Raw genomic sequence first — 19,634 nt, forward strand, 5'->3', positions numbered from 1 at the left:
ACACTAACAGCGAGAAAGAGTGACAGAGAGAGGGAGTGAGACAAAGAGAATGACAGAGAGAGGGAGTGAGACAGAGAGAGTGAGAGAGAGAGACAGAGAGAGTGGCAGAGAGAGGGAGTGAGACAGAGAGAGTGAGAGAGAGAGAGAGGGAGTGAGACAGAGAGAGTGAGAGAGGGAGTGAGAGGGGGAGTGAGACATAGAGAGGGAGTGAGTCAGAGAGAGTGACAGAGAGAGGGAGTGAAACAGGGGGAGAGGAAATGAGACGGAGAGAGGGAATGAGACGGGGGAGAGGGAATGAGACAGGTGCAGAGGGAGTGAGACAGATGATAGAGAATCATACCAGGAGAATGTGAAGGGGTGAGAGAGAGAGTGATAGAGAAAATGAAAGGCAGATTTAGGACTAAAATGGAAAATGATACTCTGTTGAACTGTTGTAAAATAGATTTAAAATGTTAAATGGAATATGCTCGAGGGAGTGGTATGGTAAATCTAATGAAATCATTGAACTATTCATGTAGTTAATTAAAGGGCTGTTCAGATTTAGACAGTGTGTGAAAAGCTTTAGCTGTGTTTGCCGGTTAGTTTCCGATTTGTTCTTGAGAATTTTAATGTTATTTACTGACAAATAATCACAATTAATCACCTGTGTTATGATATTTAATGGGGAATATATTACTACCGGAACTAAGACATTTTTAACCACCTTGATTCAAATTTAACTGATTTTTGATCCTGATATTGCTGTGGATAAAACAATATATAGTCTACATTTTGTAAAAAGTATATATATTTTTAATAAGAGTGCATTACTGAAAATAATAGTGTAACCCTCCCACTCTCAGGAACAGAATGAAGCAGGGAACAGCTCACACGTCTACCTCCGCTGGAAGGGGAATTGTGCCTTCGCTGATGGCCTTCTTCTGAAGAATACTCTAGCCATCCAGCCAACTGAGCTATAGAATTCATAGACTCCCCACAGTGCAGAAGGAGGCCATTCGGCCCATTGAGTCTGCACCGACCCTCCGAAAGAGCACCCTACCTAGGTCCACTCCCCCGCCCTGTCCACACGCCCCATCCCCATAAACCCGCATATTGATCAAGGCCAATCCACCTAACCTTCATTTCTTTCGCTAATCACCTCCAATGGCGTTGTAAATAAATAACGCAGCATGCATTACTGGGTACAGCGCTGTATATATTATGCAATAACACGCTGTGTTACTGGGTATTACACTGTGAAGAGGTCTCACCAACACCAGGTTAAAGTCCAACAGGTTGATTCGAAATCACAAATGTTCAGAGCTTTTGAAAGCTTTGTGATTTCAAATAAACCAGTTTGATTTTAACCTGGTGTTGTGAGACTTCTTAATGTGCCCACCCCAGTCCAGTGCCCGGCATCTCCACATCATGGGTATCACACTGTGCGTAATATCACCCACCCCCCCCCCTCCGCCCTCCCCCACAGTCCGCAGCCGCCACGCTGGGTTCCTGACCGCTCAGACCACACGTCAACAGCACGGTCGGGAACTCGGTCCATCGGGGTGGGGCCCGATTACGATATCGGGCAACTGAGAATGCCACCCACTGTATCCGAATGGTTATGGAATTGTCTATATTATATAATAACACGCTGTGTATCTGGCATTAACCGTCCTGTGGTATTTTATACAATAACATATTGTTCCTGGGAGATCGCTGTGTGCGAATTTGCTGCTATCTTTCCTCCGTGGCAGCGACTAAGGCGTTTAATTTGCTGTAAAATGCTTTCCCACAGCCTGACAATAAGAAGGGTGCTACATAAATGCAAGCTCCTTTACTTTGCCCCAACAGGACAGGCTATGCAACAAATGAATTTCTGTCATTTACAAAATTTTTTAATGAATTTTTTGGGGTCTCCACTGGGCTGTGTCAATGAGCCAACTGTCCATTAAAGTTCCACTGCTATGTTTGCTGACGGCAATGTTTCTTGTCTCTCTCTCTCTCCCCCCCCCCGCCCCTGCAACAGTCCCTGGAAGTTTCCCTGAAATATTGCAACTACATGTTCACAGCTGTATTCGTCCTCGAATCGATACTTAAGCTGGTGGCTTTCGGATTGCGGAGGTTTTTCAAGGAGAGGTAATTAAAAGGGTCTTATCTTAGAATGTGATGGTAAAGGGGTGGGAATGGTTTCCTGAAATTTGGATCTTTCACGATTATTAGTCTAGAAATTTCCGGATTAATCTCTGACAGGCTGTCCTTCGCCAATCGCCGTGACGCAAGCAGGGGCCCGACGGCTATTTCGAAACTGGAACAAATTAGACCCTGCTCACTCCAGCCCTGTCCACAACCAAAAGAAGCCAGGAGGCCCAGTTAAAGATGACTGGAGTTATCCCACGATCGATTTGAATTCAATTAATAAATCTGTAAATCTAGTCTCAGTAATAAGAACATAAGAACTAGGAGCAGGAGTAGGCCATCTGGCCCCTAGAGCCTGCTCCGCCATTCAATGAGATCATGGCTGATCTTTTGTGGACTCAGCTCCACTTTCCGGCCCGAACACCATAACCCTTAATCCCTTAATAGAGACAGTGAAAGCTATCACCGATTATCCTACAAACCCCTCTGGTTCACTAATGTCTCTTTAGGGAAGGAAATCTGCCATCCTTACCCGATCTGGCCTACATGTGACTCCAGACCCAGAGCCATGTGGTTGACTGTGACATGCCCTCTGAAATGGCACCAAAAAGCCACTCAGGGCAATTAGAAATGGCCAACAAATGCTGGTCTTGCCAGTGACACCCAAATCCCAGGAATGATCAAAAAAGGATCAAGAAGGATCGTGAGAGAGGGACGCATCAAGTTAACGCGGGCCGCTATCTTCCCAGGACGTTGACCCGCCCTCCATTATTGTGACCCTTCCCTGATCCCTGTATCTCCCAGCCCAGTCTTGAGGCCTCAGGCACGTCGTTTGTAGCCTTCAGGGACTATCGCACCTCACGGATTCCCTCGATCGGCATTGGAGGCTCCATAGTCCTGCACTATGATTCTCGCTTTGGAGTCCTGCAATCAGACAGCTTGCACGAGGTCCGCGGTTCAAAACCCGGATGAGCCCTTTGCTGTTGTTTCAGCTGCTGCTACATAGGGGGGAATTAGCTCAAGCGGTAGAGCGCTCACTTTGCATATGAGAGAAACTTTCATTTATGGGCTGCAAGGTGGCACAATGGTTAGCACCGCTGCCTCACAGCGCCCTGGACCCAGGTCCGATTCTGGCCTCGGGTGACTGTCTGTGTGGAGTCTGCACGTTCTCCCCGTGTCAGCGTGGGTGTCCTCCGGGTGCTCCGGTTTCCTCCCACAGTCCAAAGATGTGCGGGTTAGGTGGATTGGCCATGCTAAATTGCCCATTAGTGTCCAGGGATGTATAGGTCAGGTTAAGGGGTGATTGAGATAGAGTCGGTGGGTCGATGCAGACTCGATGGGCCAAATGGCCTCCTCCTGCACTGTAGGGATTCTATGATTCTACGAGCGGCAGGAAAGTAGAGTTGAAGAAGATTGGCCATGATTGTATTGAACAGTGGGCCCAGTCACCTACAGCTGCCCCAATGTGGTTCCTTCATGGTTCCACACGGCGGGCGCTCGGAGTGGTGGGGGGCAGGGGGATCTGTCACCGGGTGGGGGGCAGGGGGATCTGTCACCGGGTGGGGGGGGGGGAATCCGTCACCGGGTGGGGTGGGGTGGGGGGGCCTCCAGGACGGCCAGAGTTCCGATTGGGGGCCACCGATCGGCGGGCATGCGCGATCTGGGGGAGGGGCCTATATTGTTGGGGCCAGCCCGCTGTGTGGGTCCGCCATGTTGTGTGGGGAGGCCGCGCACACGCGCCGACCCACAGCCGGATGTGCAGGGCCCAGTATCGGCAGCCGGTGCTGCGTGGAGCACTGCTGGTCCCCTTCAAAACGGAGGATCACTCTGGACTTTCTCCAGGTAAGTCCAGAGTGACGCACGCCCGTTTTCTCACGGGCATGGGGCCATAGCCCCATTAACAGAGAATTCCGCACCTTATGTTCCTATTGGTCGAGTGTAAAGGAGGCTGAAGCCTCAGAACCCAACAGGCCCCACCAGCCAGTCACTCAAAGATCGGAAACCAGAAATCCTGTCCTCCTGGCATTGAGGACCATTCTGGCAGTTGTGTGACCGTGACGATTAACAGTTAATCATTTGCACCACTGCTGGCTTTCAGTCTACAAATTAAATGGTTTAAAAGGAAAGAAATAAATGAATTGCGGCTGGAAGTGAAATGATGGTGAAGTGTCTTGAGAGGAGACAGGACGTGTAGCTCCCTCTTTAAAGAATCTCATTCAGCCGCAGCTAATCTGTATTTAAAAGCCAGGCTGATCATTAATCTCCAGCAGCATCAACTCGTAACCAAATTTCTCAGAGACAATCTGAAAATTGTGCTTTGTGAATTTAGTAGCAAACATATCATTTCGATTTAAATTGCTGCCGTAACGAGAGTTGGGTCTATTTGGTTTAAACCTTTGTGAATAAGCAAAGGAGTTTAATCGAAGTGTTTAATCTACAGTGTCTGTTATTTGCGGAGGGAGCGAGTTCTCCATTCATCGTCTCGAACTGTTTCCCCGTCGGCAGCTCTGGGGGAGAATTTGTTCTGTGATTGTGGCATTCTGAAATATTCTTAAGGAACCAATTGAACCTGACCTGCGCAGCGGGAGGCGAACTCAAACGCCATTGACCACCCGTTTACACCCCTAGCCCGCCACCCCCCCCCAAAACCAAATGTAAACTTCCCCACCCAAATGACAGGTAGGAGGTCTTGTGGGGCAGTGGGTTAACGGTCCTGCCTCTGAGCCAGAAGCTCTGGGTTCGAGTCCCGCTCCAGGAGTCGAGGGCCGAGGAAGGTGCGTTGGTAACGCGGCCAAAACAGGTTGAGAATCAACCTGCAAAATCCTTCCAAACACCCCCATGGCGGGCGGTGAGAGTGCGAGAGACTCCCGGTCGGCCATGCTTGATGAGGAGTGGCGACCCTCAAGCTTCAGCTTCGGGCAGCAGACTATTGACCTGTTCCAGGAATGACTAGCTATGGAAACGGACAAAGGTCTGCCTTTAAAGGGGTGTGGGAAGAGAAACAACAACCAATTTACACTCCCCAATTTCACATTCCATTGAAGACAGTAAAGGGAAGAGTAAAGGTTTGGGTGTAATTTGGGAGGTATATTTAAAGCCTGCGTCCTGGGTACATATCAGGGGTGGGGATTATATTGGGGGTGTAAATTAGGCTTCAATTTGACAGTATCATTAAGAGGATGCTCTAACAATTGATGCAGCAGGAACACAGAAGGAATCGCTGCCATTTTCACAACAATTCCGTCTCCACCCAGCATGGTAGCACAGTGGTTAGCACTGTGGCTTCACAGCGCCAGGGTCCCAGGTTCGATTCCCGCTGGGTCACTGTCTGTGCAGAGTCTGCACGTTCTCCCAGTGTCTGCGTGGGTTTCGTCCGGGTGCTCCGGTTTCCCCCCACAGTCCAAAGATGTGCAGGTTAGGTGGATTGGCCATGATAAATTGCCTTCAGTGACCAAAAAGGTTAGGAGGGGTTATTGGGTTAAGGGATAGGGTGGAAGTGAGGGCTTAAGTGGGTCGGTGCAGACTCGATGGGCCGAATGGCCTCCTTCTGCACTGTATGTTCTATGTTCATTCCAAGGTTCCTGCTTTCACTTGGCCATCCAGTCTTCAGTCTGCATCGCTCACTCAATGACAGGTAGAGAGGGCGGATGGTGGAGCCACCCGCAGTGCAATAGCCTTCGGGCAATCTCTTCCCAGCCACAGATGCGAGGAATGGTCGGTTGGTTTCAGGAGGCATGGGGACCACCACAAGGGAGGGGGCGGGTGGGCGAGGTGGGACAGGAGCGAGGAAAGATAATTTGGGGGCATCTACATCTTCTGAGATGACTGAGGAAAGCCAGCAACAAATTCAGTCGTCCTCGGCAGCGAGTGCCTGATCCCTGTGAAGGGGACGTGCCTCATAAATAATTGCACACATTGATTGAGAGGCTGTGATTTCACCCTCTTTCAGCAATGATAATACTCGATGCAGCAACAATCAATCTTTCTAACATTTCACAGGTCAATTCACAGTTTATGTTTTCCCTGCTATTATTTTCTATAATCTCGGGGTATTATCACTGTTTTATTGTTTATCATTATTATCCCTGATCTGTGAGTTATTTTTGTTCTCACAAGATTGTTTTGCTAAATTGGTGAGCAAATACAGCTTTGAGTGGAAGCCAAGCTCTGCCTCAGCTTTAACTCTCTCTGACATAGAGCCAAGAACCAGTCAAACATAAGGCAGCTCCCAGCCAAAAGTTGAAATGCTCTGGGCTTCAAATCATAACGTTTATGGTGCTGCCCAAGGCTCTAACAGTAAGACCCGTGCCGTACCTGTCCTGGGAGTGTTTCATGGGGACAGTGTAGAGGGAGCTTTACTCTGTATCTAACCCCGTACTGTAACTGTCCTGGGAGTGTTTGGTGGGGACAGTGTAGAGAGAGCTTTACTCTGTATCTAACCCCGTGCTGTACCTATCCTGGGAGTGTTTGATGGGGACAGTGTAGATGGAGCTTTACTCTGTATCTAACCCTCTGCTGCACTTGTCCAGGAAGTGTTTGATGGGGACAGTGCAGAGGGAGCTTTACTCTGTATCTAACCCCGTGCTGTGCCTGTCCTGGGAGTGTTTGATGGGGACAGTGTAGAGGGAGCTTTACTCTGTATCTAACCAGTACCGTACCTGTCCTGGAAGTGTTTGATGGGGACAGTGTAGAGGGAACTTAACTCTGTATCTAACCCCGTGCTGTTCCTGTCCTGCGAGTGTTTGATGGGGACAGTGTAGATGGAGCTTTACTCTGTATCTACCCCGGTGCTGTTCCTGTCCTCCGAGTGTTTGATGGGGACAGTGTAGAGTGAGCATTACTCTGTATCTAACCCCGTGCTGTACCTGTCCTGGGAGTGTTTGATGGGGACAGTGTAGAGGGAGCTTTACTCTGTATCTAACCCCGTGCTGTACCTGTCCTGGGAATGTTTGATGGGGACAGTGTCGAGGGGGCTTTACTCTGTATCTAGCCCCGTGCTGTACCTGTCCTGGGAGTGTTTGATGGGGACAGCGTAGAGGGAGCTTTACTCTGTATCTAACCCCGTGCTGTACCTGTCCTGGGAGTGTTTGATGGGGACAGTGTAGAGGGAGCTTTACTCTGTATCTACCCCGGTGCTGTTCCTGTCCTGCGAGTGTTTGATGGGGACAGTGTAGATGGAGCTTTACTCTGTATCTACCCCGGTGCTGTTCCTGTCCTGCGAGTGTTTGATAGGGACAGTGTAGAGTGAGCATTACTCTGTATCTAACCCCGTGCTGTACCTGTCCTGGGAGTGTTTGATGGGGACAGTGTAGAGGGAGCTTTACTCTGTATCTAACCCCGTGCTGTACCTGTCCTGGGAATGTTTGATGGGGACAGTGTGGAGGGGGCTTTACTCTGTATCTAACCCCGTGCTGTACCTGTCCTGCGAGTGTTTGATGGGGACAGTGTAGAGTGAGCATTACTCTGTATCTAACCCCGTGCTGTACCTGTCCTGGGAGTGTTTGATGGGGACAGTGTAGAGGGAGCTTTACTCTGTATCTAACCCCGTGCTGTGCCTATCCTGGGAATGTTTGATGGGGACAGTGTCGAGGGGGCTTTACTCTGTATCTAACCCCGTGCTGTACCTGTCCTGCGAGTGTTTGATGGGGACAGTGTAGAGGGAGCTTTACCCTGTATCTAACTCCGTGCTGTACCTGTCCTGGGAGTGTTTGATGGGGACAGTGTAGAGGGAGCTTTACTCTGTATCTAACCCCGTGCTGTACCTGTCCTGGGAGTGTTTGATGGGGACAGTGTAGAGGAAGCTTTACTCTGTATCTAACCCCGTGCTGTACCTATCCTGGGAGTGTTTGATGGGGACAGTGTAGAGGGAGCTTTACTCTGTATCTAACCCCGTGCTGTACCTGTCCTGGGAGTGTTTGATGGGGACAGTGTAGAGGGAGCTTTACTCTGTATCTAACCCCATGCTGTACCTGTCCAGGGAGTGTTTGATGGGGACAGTGCAGAGGGAGCTTTACTCTGTATCTAACCCCGTGCTGTACCTGTCCTGGGTGTTTGATGGGGACAGTGTAGAGGGAGCTTTACTCTGTATCTAACCTGTTTGATGGAGTGGTGCGCACATTCATGCAAATATTACTTTTTCTTTCTATTGTGTAAAATAGAAAGAGGCGCGTTGAGCCTGTTGTTATGTAACCCCACCCCCCTCATTCCCAACTCTAGTGGAAATGGCCTTAACTCGGGATGAACTGTTATTGGAATCTTCACTTTTCCCAAATAGGTGGAACCAGCTGGATCTGGCCATCGTGCTGCTATCCGTGATGGGGATTACACTCGAGGAGATCGAGATAAGTGCAGCTCTCCCCATTAACCCCACCATCATCCGCATCATGAGGGTCCTCCGGATTACCAGGGGTAAGCTGTGGTCCTCACCCGATGATATTAATGCCAAGGGGTGTCGGTGTACACCAGGGGCCAGCGAGCAGGGGGCAGTAAATGTTCTCTGAAGCCAACCATTCAGCTCTTTGAGACTGCTCACCCTGTTTGTTATCCGTAGCAAATCTAATTTTGAAATCCAGCTCCTCGTTCTTTTCACCACTGCCCGCAGTCTTCTTAATCCCCCCCTCTTCCTTTACAAACTATTTGGTTGATTTTAGATCTCTGACCTTTTTGAACGCGTCTCCCATTGTCACAATTCTTTGCTTCAGGTTATATTTCCGGGACTTTTTTTCGTCAACTGGCGTGCCTTCTCTGAATTTCCTACCCATCTTGCCACAGCCCTTTATTGTTTTAAATGTCCCAGTTTGATAGAATCAAAGGATGGTACAGTGCAGGAGGAGGCCATTCAGCCCCAAAGTGTATGTGCTGGCTCTGTGGGCAGCACAGTAGCACAGTGGTTAGCACTGTTGATTCACAGCTCCAGAGTCCCAGGTTCGATTCCCGGCTTGGGTCACTGTCTGTGTGGAGTCTGCACGTTCTTCCCATGTCTGCGCGGGTTTCCTCCGGGTGCTCCGGTTTCCTCCCACATGTCCCGAAAGACGTGCTGTTAGGTGAATTGGACATTCTGAATTCTCCCTCATTGTACCCGAACAGGTGCCGGAATGTGGCAACGAGGGGATTTTCACAATAACTTCATTGCAGCGTTAATGTAAGCCTAATTGTGACACTAATAAAGATTGTTATTTGCAAGAGTTGTCCAATTGTCTTATCCCATAACTCATTTTCCAAATCCCTCACTGGAACTTCATTGATACCAAGTAAAGTATTGCTAGTTTATAAATTTCCAAATCCTCCAAAGATTGGGCATCCAGAACTGGGGCCAGCTGAGGTCCACATAGCACCGGGGCTAATTCCAGAAGCACCTCCACACCTCAATATTCTCTTGTGGAGGTGAGCAGGATTCCATTAACCTTCCTGATCGCCTTTCACTTCAGCCAGCTTGCCTTTTTTACAGCATAATATTCTACTGCCGTGCTCACAGCACTTACCGAACCTCACACATCAGGAAATTGCACAGTTCGCAGCCCCCGATTTTCTGCTGACTATTTTTTAATGGTCGGGAAATTGCAGACTGGGAACTGTGCAATTTCTCGATTGAAAAGCTGAAAATTTACCCTTTAATGACGTTATCTCAGGCCACCCTCATTCTAGGTCACCCCCTTAATCTGTCTCTGCCCTAATGCAACTTTTCCCTTCGCAATTTACCACAACTCCCAGCCTAGTTACATCTGTAAGCTTCGACTTCATCCTGTCTCTACCCAAATTCTTATTCTCTTCTTTTTTGCAATTAAAGGGCGATTTAGCGCGGCCAATCCACCTGCCCTGCACATTTTTGGGTTGTTGGGGCAAAACCCATGCAGACACGGGGAGAATGTGCAAACCCCACACGGACAGTGACCCAGAGCCGGGATCGAACCCAGGACCTCGGCGCCGTGCGGCAGCTGTGCTAACCACTGCGCCACCCTAACAGCACATCCTTCTGTTTCTTTAGCCGTCTCCCATTTATCCGACTTCCCCTTCAAGGCGTCTCCGCTCTTCGCCTCAATTACTGCGTGAGTGTCATATCCCACATTCTCACCTCTCTCTGGGTAGAGACATCCTCCCCAGCGAGGAGCTGAACCCGGGTCACCCACTTGGCAAATCGGTACACTCATGACCAGACTGACAAGGTAAAATAGCAGACTACATTTCTTCTCCCCTGCCTGGAAGTGAGAACGATGTTCGCCAATCTCCCTCTGGCAGAATATTCAATTATAATTGCATGACATTTCACAGGGCAGAAACATATCTTTTAATGCGCAATGCAAGGGGATGATGGTTATAACATGGCGATATCACCGGACTAGTAATCCGCTGAAACCACCACTAATACTCTGTGGATGTGAGGTTCAAATCCCACCACAGTGGCAATTAAATTCAACTTGTTTTAATGAAATCTAGAAAATAAGGCTAGCCTTGGTAATGGTGCCCATGACAACTATCATCGATTGTTGTAAAAACCCATCTGGTTCACTCACTTTCGTCCTTCGGCCTAATCTGGCCTTCACCCCACACCAATAGCAATCTGACTCTTAACTGCCTTGTGGAAGGATCCAGTGAGAGTTCACGAGAATTAGGGATGGGCAGCAGATGCAGGTCTGACCACTGACACCCACAAAGAATATATATATATTTTTAAAATCCTCCTCCCACCCATCTCACCCTAACTTTCATTTTGATTTTCTCAGTGTTGAAACTGCTGAAGATGGCCACTGGAATGAGAGCTCTGCTGGACACCGTAGTACAAGCCCTGCCTCAGGTAAACCCACAGGCCTTAGCTGGAAACATGTCTAGTTTCACAAAACCTTTTTACGGTGCAAGCCTCAAATCGTGAGGGATTTCCTGCAGTGCGGACGGTGATGAGTTTCCGATGACCGACTGGACATTATACAGGGACCCAGAGGTCTCCTTTTGGATGCTCAATTGGTTCAGAATCAGCCAATCTCACCCATGGTTTTCCGGGTGACAAATGACAATTAGGATCATGCTTGAGGGGTAAAATCAGTCCGGGTTCCGACAGGTGCTACCGGGATGCCAACTCTTGCCCCGGAGTGTCCAGGAATTGGAGATTAATCCCTGGATGCCGTGGTGGTCAAATCCAGGAGGAAAATCATAAGGGTATTTAAAAACAAAAATTGCCCAAGCTCTACGAAACTTCCGTTGGTTGGCTGCAAAGATTATTGGAGATGGGGGTTGGTTAAAAGGCTGTTTACTTGGTTGGTCACTTGGTTGGGTGGGTGGGGGGGGGGGGGGGGGTTGCAGGCGGTGGAAGGATGGTGTGGTAGATCCTTCAGGAAAACATCTGAATCAAGTTAGTAATTAGGAACAGTTTTGGTAGGTGTGGTATTATAAGAACTATCAGCATTACAAGGGTTAATGTACTACCACGAATAGCCACTAAAGGGAGCTGCAGATACAACTATATAAAGCAGTAATGCTAGACCTTAGGGGAGGAGTGTATGCAGGAGATAGCTAATGAAGGTCATCAGAGCAGATAGTGTGAGGTTAAACCAGCTCGTGAGATTAGCAGTAGGTGAGTGTAGTTAGATGTTTTTGATCAATTCTGCATTCTAAAAGGACTAAGTGTCAAAACCCAGCTTAGTAGTGTAAATAAAATAATAGCTTTGTTTAAGTGAAAGCTATACTGTGGTCTTTGTGGAACACTACGCCAACCATCCTAGATAAGCAACACAAAGATCACCACAGTAGGAGGACTTGCCCAGATGATGGTGGATTCTGGGAGGGTCCAAAGAGATGGATGTACATCAATGTCTCCTTGGAGCAATAGGGGACTGTCAAACATCCAGGACTGCTCTGGAATCTCCAGGAAAATTATAGGGGGCATTTAAAAAGCAGTTTCAAATATCTGGGACCGGGCAATGAAAAGGCTGTACCTGGCAGTCAAGAACCATCCAATTGGATTGCAAAGAATCTGTTCAATTTCAAATTGGAGCAGGGAGGGACATGTTAGGCAACATTGATATTGAGAGATTGCACCGATTGAGAGGATACAGAAGAGGGAACATTCAGAGTGATGGACAGATTGGATTATGAGGTGAAGGCTGAGCATGTCCTCGTTAAGGGAGGGGTCAGAGGCCCTCCAGGATTCTAGATAACGCCAACCGTGCAAAGCTGTTTCACTTCGCCCAGAACAGTAGAATGAGAGGGCACAGCCTGCATTTGAAGTGGTTAAATTCAAAAACTAATCTGCCGAAACAATATTTCGGTGAGTGAATGAGCAACCTGTGGAATAGGTTCCCCAGGGATGCAGTGATGCAGCGAGCATGATTCATTCCAATACAAATTAGATGGCTTTCTTTCAAAAAATCTTTTGGGATATAATTGAGCAATGGAAAGGTAGTTGAGGCTTTCAGCTGAGTAATGATGAGACCATGGCAATAGGTTTTATTCCCCAGATATAGTACAGCACGGGTTAGATACAGAGTAAAGCTCACTCTGCACTTTCTCCATCAAACACTCCCAGGACAGGTACAGCACAGGGTTAGATACAGAGTAAAGCTCACTCTGCACTTTCTCCATCAAACACTCCCAGGACAGGTACAGCACGGGGTTAGATACAGAGTAAAGCTCACTCTGCACTGTCCCCATCAAACACTCCCAGGACAGGTACAGCACAGGGTTAGATACAGAGTAAAGCTCACTCTACACTGTCCCCATCAAACACTCCCAGGACAGGTACAGCATGGGGTTAGATACAGAGTAAAGCTCACTCTGCACTGTCCCCATCAAACACTCCCAGGACAGGTACAGCACGGGGTTAGATACAGAGTAAAGCTTCCTCTACACGGTCCCCATCAAACACTCCCAGGACAGGGACAACACGGGGTTAGATACAGAGTAAAGCTCCCTCTACACTGTCCCCATCAAACACTCCCAGGACATGTGCTGCATGGGGTTAGATACAGAATAAAGCTCCCTCTACACTGTCTCCATCAAACACTCCCAGGACAGGACAGCACGAGGTTAGATACAGAGTAAAGCTCCCTCTACACTGTCTCCATCAAACACTCCCAGGACAGGTACAGCGCGGGGTTAGATACAGAGTAAAGCTCACTCTGTACTGTCCCCATCAAACACTCCCAGGACAGGTACAGCACGGGGTTAGATACAGAGTAAAGCTCCCTCTACACTGTCCCCATCAAACACTCCCAGGACATGTGCTGCACGGGGTTAGATACAGAATAAAGCTCCCTCTACACGGCCCCCATCAAACACTCCCAGGACAGGTACAGCATGGGGTTAGATACAGAGTAAAGCTCCCTCTACACTGACCCCATCAAACACTCCCAGGACAGGTACGGCACGGGGTTCATAGAACATAGAATATTACAGCGCAGTACAGGTCCTTCGGCCATCGATGTTGTGCCGACCTGTGAAACCACTTTAAAGCCCATCTACACTATTCCCTTATCGTCCATATGTCTATCCAATGACCATTTGAATGCCCTTAGTGTTGGCGAGTCCACTACTGTTGCAGGCAGGGCATTCTAAGCCCTTACTACTCTCTGAGTAAAGAACCTACCTCTGACATCTGTCCTATATCTATATCCCCTCAATTTAAAGCTATGTCCCCTCGTGCTAGACATCACCATCCGAGGAAAAAGGCTCTCACTGTCCACCCTATCCAATCCTCGGATCATCTTGTATGCCTCAATTAAGTCACCTCTTAACCTTCTTCTCTCTAACGAAAACAGCCTCAAGTCCCTCAGCCTTTCCTCAAAAGATCGTCCCTCCATACCAGACATTTACATTCTGGTAAATCTCCTCTGCACCCTTTCCAATGCTTCCACATCCTTCCTATAATGCGGCAACCAGAATTGCACGCAATACTCCAAATGCGGCCGCACCAGAGTTTTGTACAGCTGCAACATGACCTCATGACTCCAAAACTCAATCCCTCTACCAATAAAAGCGAACACACCATACGCCTTCTTAACAACCCTCTCAACCTGAGTGGCAACTTTCAGGGATCTATGTACATGGACACCGAGATCTCTCTGCTCATCCACACTGCCAAGAATCTTACCATTAGCCCAGTACTTTGTCTTCCTGTTATTCCTTCTAAAATGAATCACCTCACACTTTTCTGCATTAAACTCCATTTGCCACTTCTCAGCCCAGCGCTGCAGCTTATCTATGTCCCTCTGTAACTTGTAACATCCTTCCGCACTGTACACAACTCCACCGACTTTAGTGTCATCTGCAAATTTACTGACCCATCCTTCTACGCCCTCCTCCAGGTCATTTATAAAAATGACAAACAGCATTGGCCCCAAAACAGATCCTTGTCGTACACCACCAGTAACTGGACTCCAGTCTGAACATTTCCCATCAACCACCACTCTTTGTCTTCTTCCAGCTAGCCAATTTCTGATCCAAACTGCTAAATCACCCTGAATCCCATGCCTCCGTGTTTTCTGCAGTAGCCTACCGTGGGGAACCTTATCAAACGCTTTACTGAAATCCATATACACCACATCAACTGCTTTACCCTCATCCACCTGTTTGGTCACCTTCTGAAAGAACTCAATAAGGTTTGTGAGTCATGACCTACCCTTCACAAAACCGTGTTGACTATCTCTAATCAAATTATTCCTTTCCAGATGATTATACATCCTATCTCTTATAAACCTTTCCAAGACTTTGCCCACAACAGAAGTAAGGCTCACTGGTCTATAGTTACCGGGGTTGTCTCTACTCCCCTTCTTGAACAAGGGGACAACATTTGTTCTCCTCCAGTCTTCTGGCACTATTCCTGTAGACAAAGATGACTTAAAGATCAAAGCCAAAGGCTCAGCAATCTCCTCCCTAGCTTCCCAGAGAATGCTAGGATAAATCCCATCCGGCCCAGGGGACTTATCTATTTTCACACTTTCCAGAATTGCTAACACCTCCTCCTTATGAACCTCAAGCCCTTCTAGTCTAGTAGCCTGAATCTCAGTATTCTCCTCGACAACATTATCTTTTTCCTGTGTGAATACTGACGAAAAATATTCATTTAGCACCTCTCCTATCTCCTCGGACCCCAAGCACAACTTCCCACTACTGTCCTTGACTGGCCCTACTCTTACCCTAGTCATTCTTTTATTCCTGACATATCTATAGAAAGCTTTAGGGTTATCCTTGATCCTACCTGCCAAAGACTTCTCATGTCCCCTCCTGGCTCATCTTAGCTATCTCTTTAGATCCTTCCTAGCTAACTTGTAACTCTCGAGCGCCCTAACTGAACCTTCATGTCTCATCTTTATATAAGTCTCCTTCTTCCTCTTGACAAGTGTTTTGACTGCTTTAGTAAACCACGGTTCCCTCGCTCGACCACTTCCTCCCTGCCTGACAGGTACATACTTATCAAGGACACGCTCCACATTTCCATTGTGCCCATCCCCTGCAGTTTTCCTCTCCAAGCGATGCATCCTAAGTCTTTCCTCATCGCATTATAATTGCCTTTCCCCCAGATATAACTCTTGCCCTGCGGTATATACCTATCCCTTTCCATCACTAAAGTAAACTTAATCGAATTGTGGTCCCTATCACCAAAGTGCTCACCTACCTCCAAATCTAACACCTGTCCTGGTTCATTACCCAGTACCAAATCCAATATGGCCTCACCTCTCGTTGGCCTATCTATATACTGTGTCAGGAAACCCTCCTGCACACAATGGACAAAAACAGACCCATCTAAAGTACTCGAACTATAGCGTTTCCAGTCAATATTTGGAAAGTTTAAGTCCCCCATAACAACTACCCTGTTTCTTTCGCTCCTATCCAGAATCATCTTTGCAATCCTTTCCTCTACATCTCTGGAACTTTTCGGAGGCCTATAGAAAGCCCCTAACAGGGTGACCTCTCCTTTCCTGTTTCTAACCTCAGCCCATACTACCTCAGTAGACGAGTCCTCATCAAACGTCCTTTCTGTCACCGTAATACTGTCCTTGACTAATAATGCCACCTCGCCCCCTCTTTTACCACCTTCCCTGAGCTTACTGAAATATCTAAACCCCGGCACCTGCAGTAACCATTCCTGTACCTGCTCTATCCATGTCTCCGAAATGGCCACAACATCGAAGTCCCAGGTACCAAGTTTACCCACCTTATTCCGGAAGCTCCTGGCATTGAAGAAGACACACTTTAAACCACCTTCCTGCCTGCCGGTACACTCCTGCAACTTTGAAACCTTACTCATGACCTCACTACTCTCAACCTCTCTGTATACTGGAGCTACAATTCAGGTTCCCAAGCCCCTGCTGAACTAGTTTAAACCCTCCCGAAGAGCATTAGCAAATTTCCCCCCCAGGATATTGGTACCCCTCTGGTCCAGGTGTAGACCATCCCGTTTGTAGAGGTCCCACCGACCCCAGAATGAGCCCCAATTATCCAGAAATCTGAAATCCTCCCTCCTGCACCATCCCTGTAGCCACGTGTTCAACTCCTCTCTCTCCCTATTCCTCGTCTCGCTAGCACGTGGCACGGGTAACAACCCAGAGATAATAACTCTGTTTGTCCTAGATCTATGTTTCCACCCTAGCTCCCTGAATTCCTGCCTTGCGTCCCTATCCATTTTTCTACCTATGTCATTGGTACCTATGTGGATTACGACTTGGGGCTGCTCCCCCTCCCCCTTAAGAATCCCGAAAACACGATCCGAGACATCATGCACCCTGGCACCTGGGATGCAACAGAGTAAAGCTCACTCTGCACTGTCTCCATCAAACACTCCCAGAACAGGTGCAGCACAGGGTTAGATACAGAGTAAAGCTCCCTCTACACTCTCCCCATCAAACACTCCCAGGACAGGTACAGCACGGGGTTAGATACAGAGTAAAGCTCACTCTGCACTGTCCCCATCAAACACTCCCAGGACACGTACAGCACGGGGTTAGATACAGAGTAAAACTCACTCTGCACTGTCCCCATCAAACACTCCCGAGACAGCTACAGCACAGGGTTAGATACAGAGTAAAGCTCCCTCTACACTGTCCCCATCAAACACTCCCAGGACAGGTACAGCAAGCGGTTAGATACAGAGTAAAGCTCCCTCTACACTGTCCGCATTAAACACTCCAGGACAGGTACAGCACGGGGTTAGATGCAGAGTAAAGCTCCCTCTACACTGTCCCCATTAAACACTCCAGGACAGGTACAGCACAGGGTTAGATACAGAGTAAAGCTCCGTCTAGACGACCCCCATCAAACACTCCCAGGACAGGTACAGCACGGGGTTGGATACAGAGTAAAGCTCCCTCTGCCCTGTCCCCATCAAACACTCCCAGGACAGGTACAGCATGGGGTTAGATACAGAGTAAAGCTCCCTCTACACTGTCCCCATCAAACACTCCAAGGACAGGTACAGCACAGGGTTAGATACAGAGTAAAGCTCCCTCTACACTGTCCCCATCAAACACTCCCAGGACAGGTACAGCACGGGGTTAGATACAGAGTAAAGCTCCCTCTACACTGTCCCCATCACCGCCCCTGATCATGTGTTTGTTCTGTTTTACATTTATAGAACATAGAACAGTACAGCACAGAACAGGCCCTTCGGCCCTCGATGTTGTGCTGAGCATTGTCCGAAACCAAGATCAAGCTATCCCACTCCCTGTCATTCTGGTGTGCTCCATGTGCCTATCCAATAACCGCTTGAAAGTTCCGAAACTGTCCGACTCCTCCATCACAGCAGGCAGTCCATTCCACACCCTAGCCACTCTCTGAGTAAAGAACCTACCTCGGACATCCCTCCTATATCTCCCACCCTGAATCTTATAGTTATGCCTCCTTGTAACAGCTACATCCACCTGAGGAAATAGTCTCTGAACGTCCACTCTATCTAGCCCCCTCATTATCTTATAAATCTCTATTAAGTCGCCTCTCATCCTCCTTCGCTCCAATGCGAAAAGCCCTAGCTCCCTCAACCATTCCTCATAAGACCTATCCTGCAAACCAGGCAGCATCCTGGTAAATATCCTTTGCACCCTTTCCAATGCTTCCACATCCTTCCTATAATGAGGTGACCAGAACTGCACATAATACTCCAAATGTGGTCTCACCAGGGTCATGTATAGTTGCAGCATAACCCCGCGGCTCTTAAACTCAAGCCCACTGTTAATAAATGCTAACACACTAAAAGCCTTCTTCACGGCTCTATCCACTTGAGTGAGCCACCTTCAGAGATCTGTGGACATGAACCCCAAGATCTCTCTGTTCCTCAGAACTCTGCCGTTGACCCTGTAATCCGCATTCACATTTTTTCTACAAAAATGAATCACCTCACACTTATCAGGGTTAAACTCCATCTGCCATTTTCCGGCCCAGCTCTGCATCCTCTCAATGTCTCTTTGCAGCCTACAACAGCCCTCCACCTCATCCACTACTCCACCAATCATGGTGTCATCAGAAAATTTACTGACCCGCCCTTCAGCCCCTCCTCCAAGTCATTGATAAAAATCACAAATAGCAGAGGACCCAGCACTGATCCCTGTGGTACACGGCTGGTAACTGGTCTCCAGTCTGAACATTTTCCATCCACCACCACCCTCTGTTTTCTATGTGATAGCCAGTTACTTATCCAATTGGCCAAATTTCCCTCTATCCCACACCTCCTTACGTTCTTCATGAGCCGACCATGGGGAACCTTATCAAATGCTTTACTGAATTCCATGTATATGACATCAACTGCTCTACCTTCATCTACACACTTAGTTACCTCCTCAAAGAATTCAATCAAATCTGTGAGGCAAGACCTACCCTTCACGAATCCGTGTTGACTATCCCAGATTAAGCTGCATATTTCCAAATGGTCATAAATCCTATCCTTCAGGACCTTTTCCATTATCTTACTGACCACCGAAGTAAGACTATCTGGCCTATAATTACCAGGGTCATTCCTATTCCCTTTCTTGAACAGAGGAACAACATTCGCCACTCTCCAGTCCTCTGGCACTATCCCTGTGGACAGCGAGGACCCAAAGATCAAAGCCAAAGGCTCTGCAATCTCATCCCTTGCCTCCCAAAGAATCCTTGGATATATCCCATCTGGCCCAGGGGACTTGTCGACCCTCAGGTTTTTCAAAATTGCTAATACATCCTTCCTCAGAACATCTACCTCCTCCAGCCTACCCGCCTGAATCACACTCTCATCCTCAAAACATGGCCCTTCTCCTTTGTGAACACTGAAGAAAAGTATTCATTCAACGTCGCTCCTATTTCTTCTGACTCCATGCACAAGTTCCCACTACTGTCCTTGACCGGCCCTACCCTCACCCTGGTCATTCTTTTATTTCTCACAATAGTAAAAAGCCTTGTGGTTTTCCTTGATCCGACCTGCCAAGGACTTCTCATGCCCCCTCCTAGCTCTCCTCAGCCCTTTTTTCAGCTCATTCCTTGCTACCTTGTAACCCTCAAGCGACCCTACTGAACCTTATTTTCTCATCCTTACATACTCTTCCTTTTTCCTCTTGACAAGACATTCA

The 19,634-nt window shown here is 48.1% G+C and overlaps 1 protein-coding gene across 1 annotated transcript in view; it reads left to right on the forward strand.

Annotated features, from left to right (window-relative positions):
• cacna1ia (calcium voltage-gated channel subunit alpha1 Ia) overlaps positions 1-19,634 on the forward strand; it is a 229,704-nt gene that overhangs the window by 176,607 nt on the left and 33,463 nt on the right. Inside the window, 3 exon segments of the mRNA XM_072492567.1 lie at positions 2,006-2,115; positions 8,390-8,523; positions 10,836-10,906. Coding sequence (XP_072348668.1) covers positions 2,006-2,115; positions 8,390-8,523; positions 10,836-10,906 — 315 coding nt within the window.

Source organism: Scyliorhinus torazame, chromosome 29, assembly GCF_047496885.1.
Source record: "Scyliorhinus torazame isolate Kashiwa2021f chromosome 29, sScyTor2.1, whole genome shotgun sequence".
Classification (NCBI taxonomy): domain Eukaryota; kingdom Metazoa; phylum Chordata; class Chondrichthyes; order Carcharhiniformes; family Scyliorhinidae; genus Scyliorhinus; species Scyliorhinus torazame.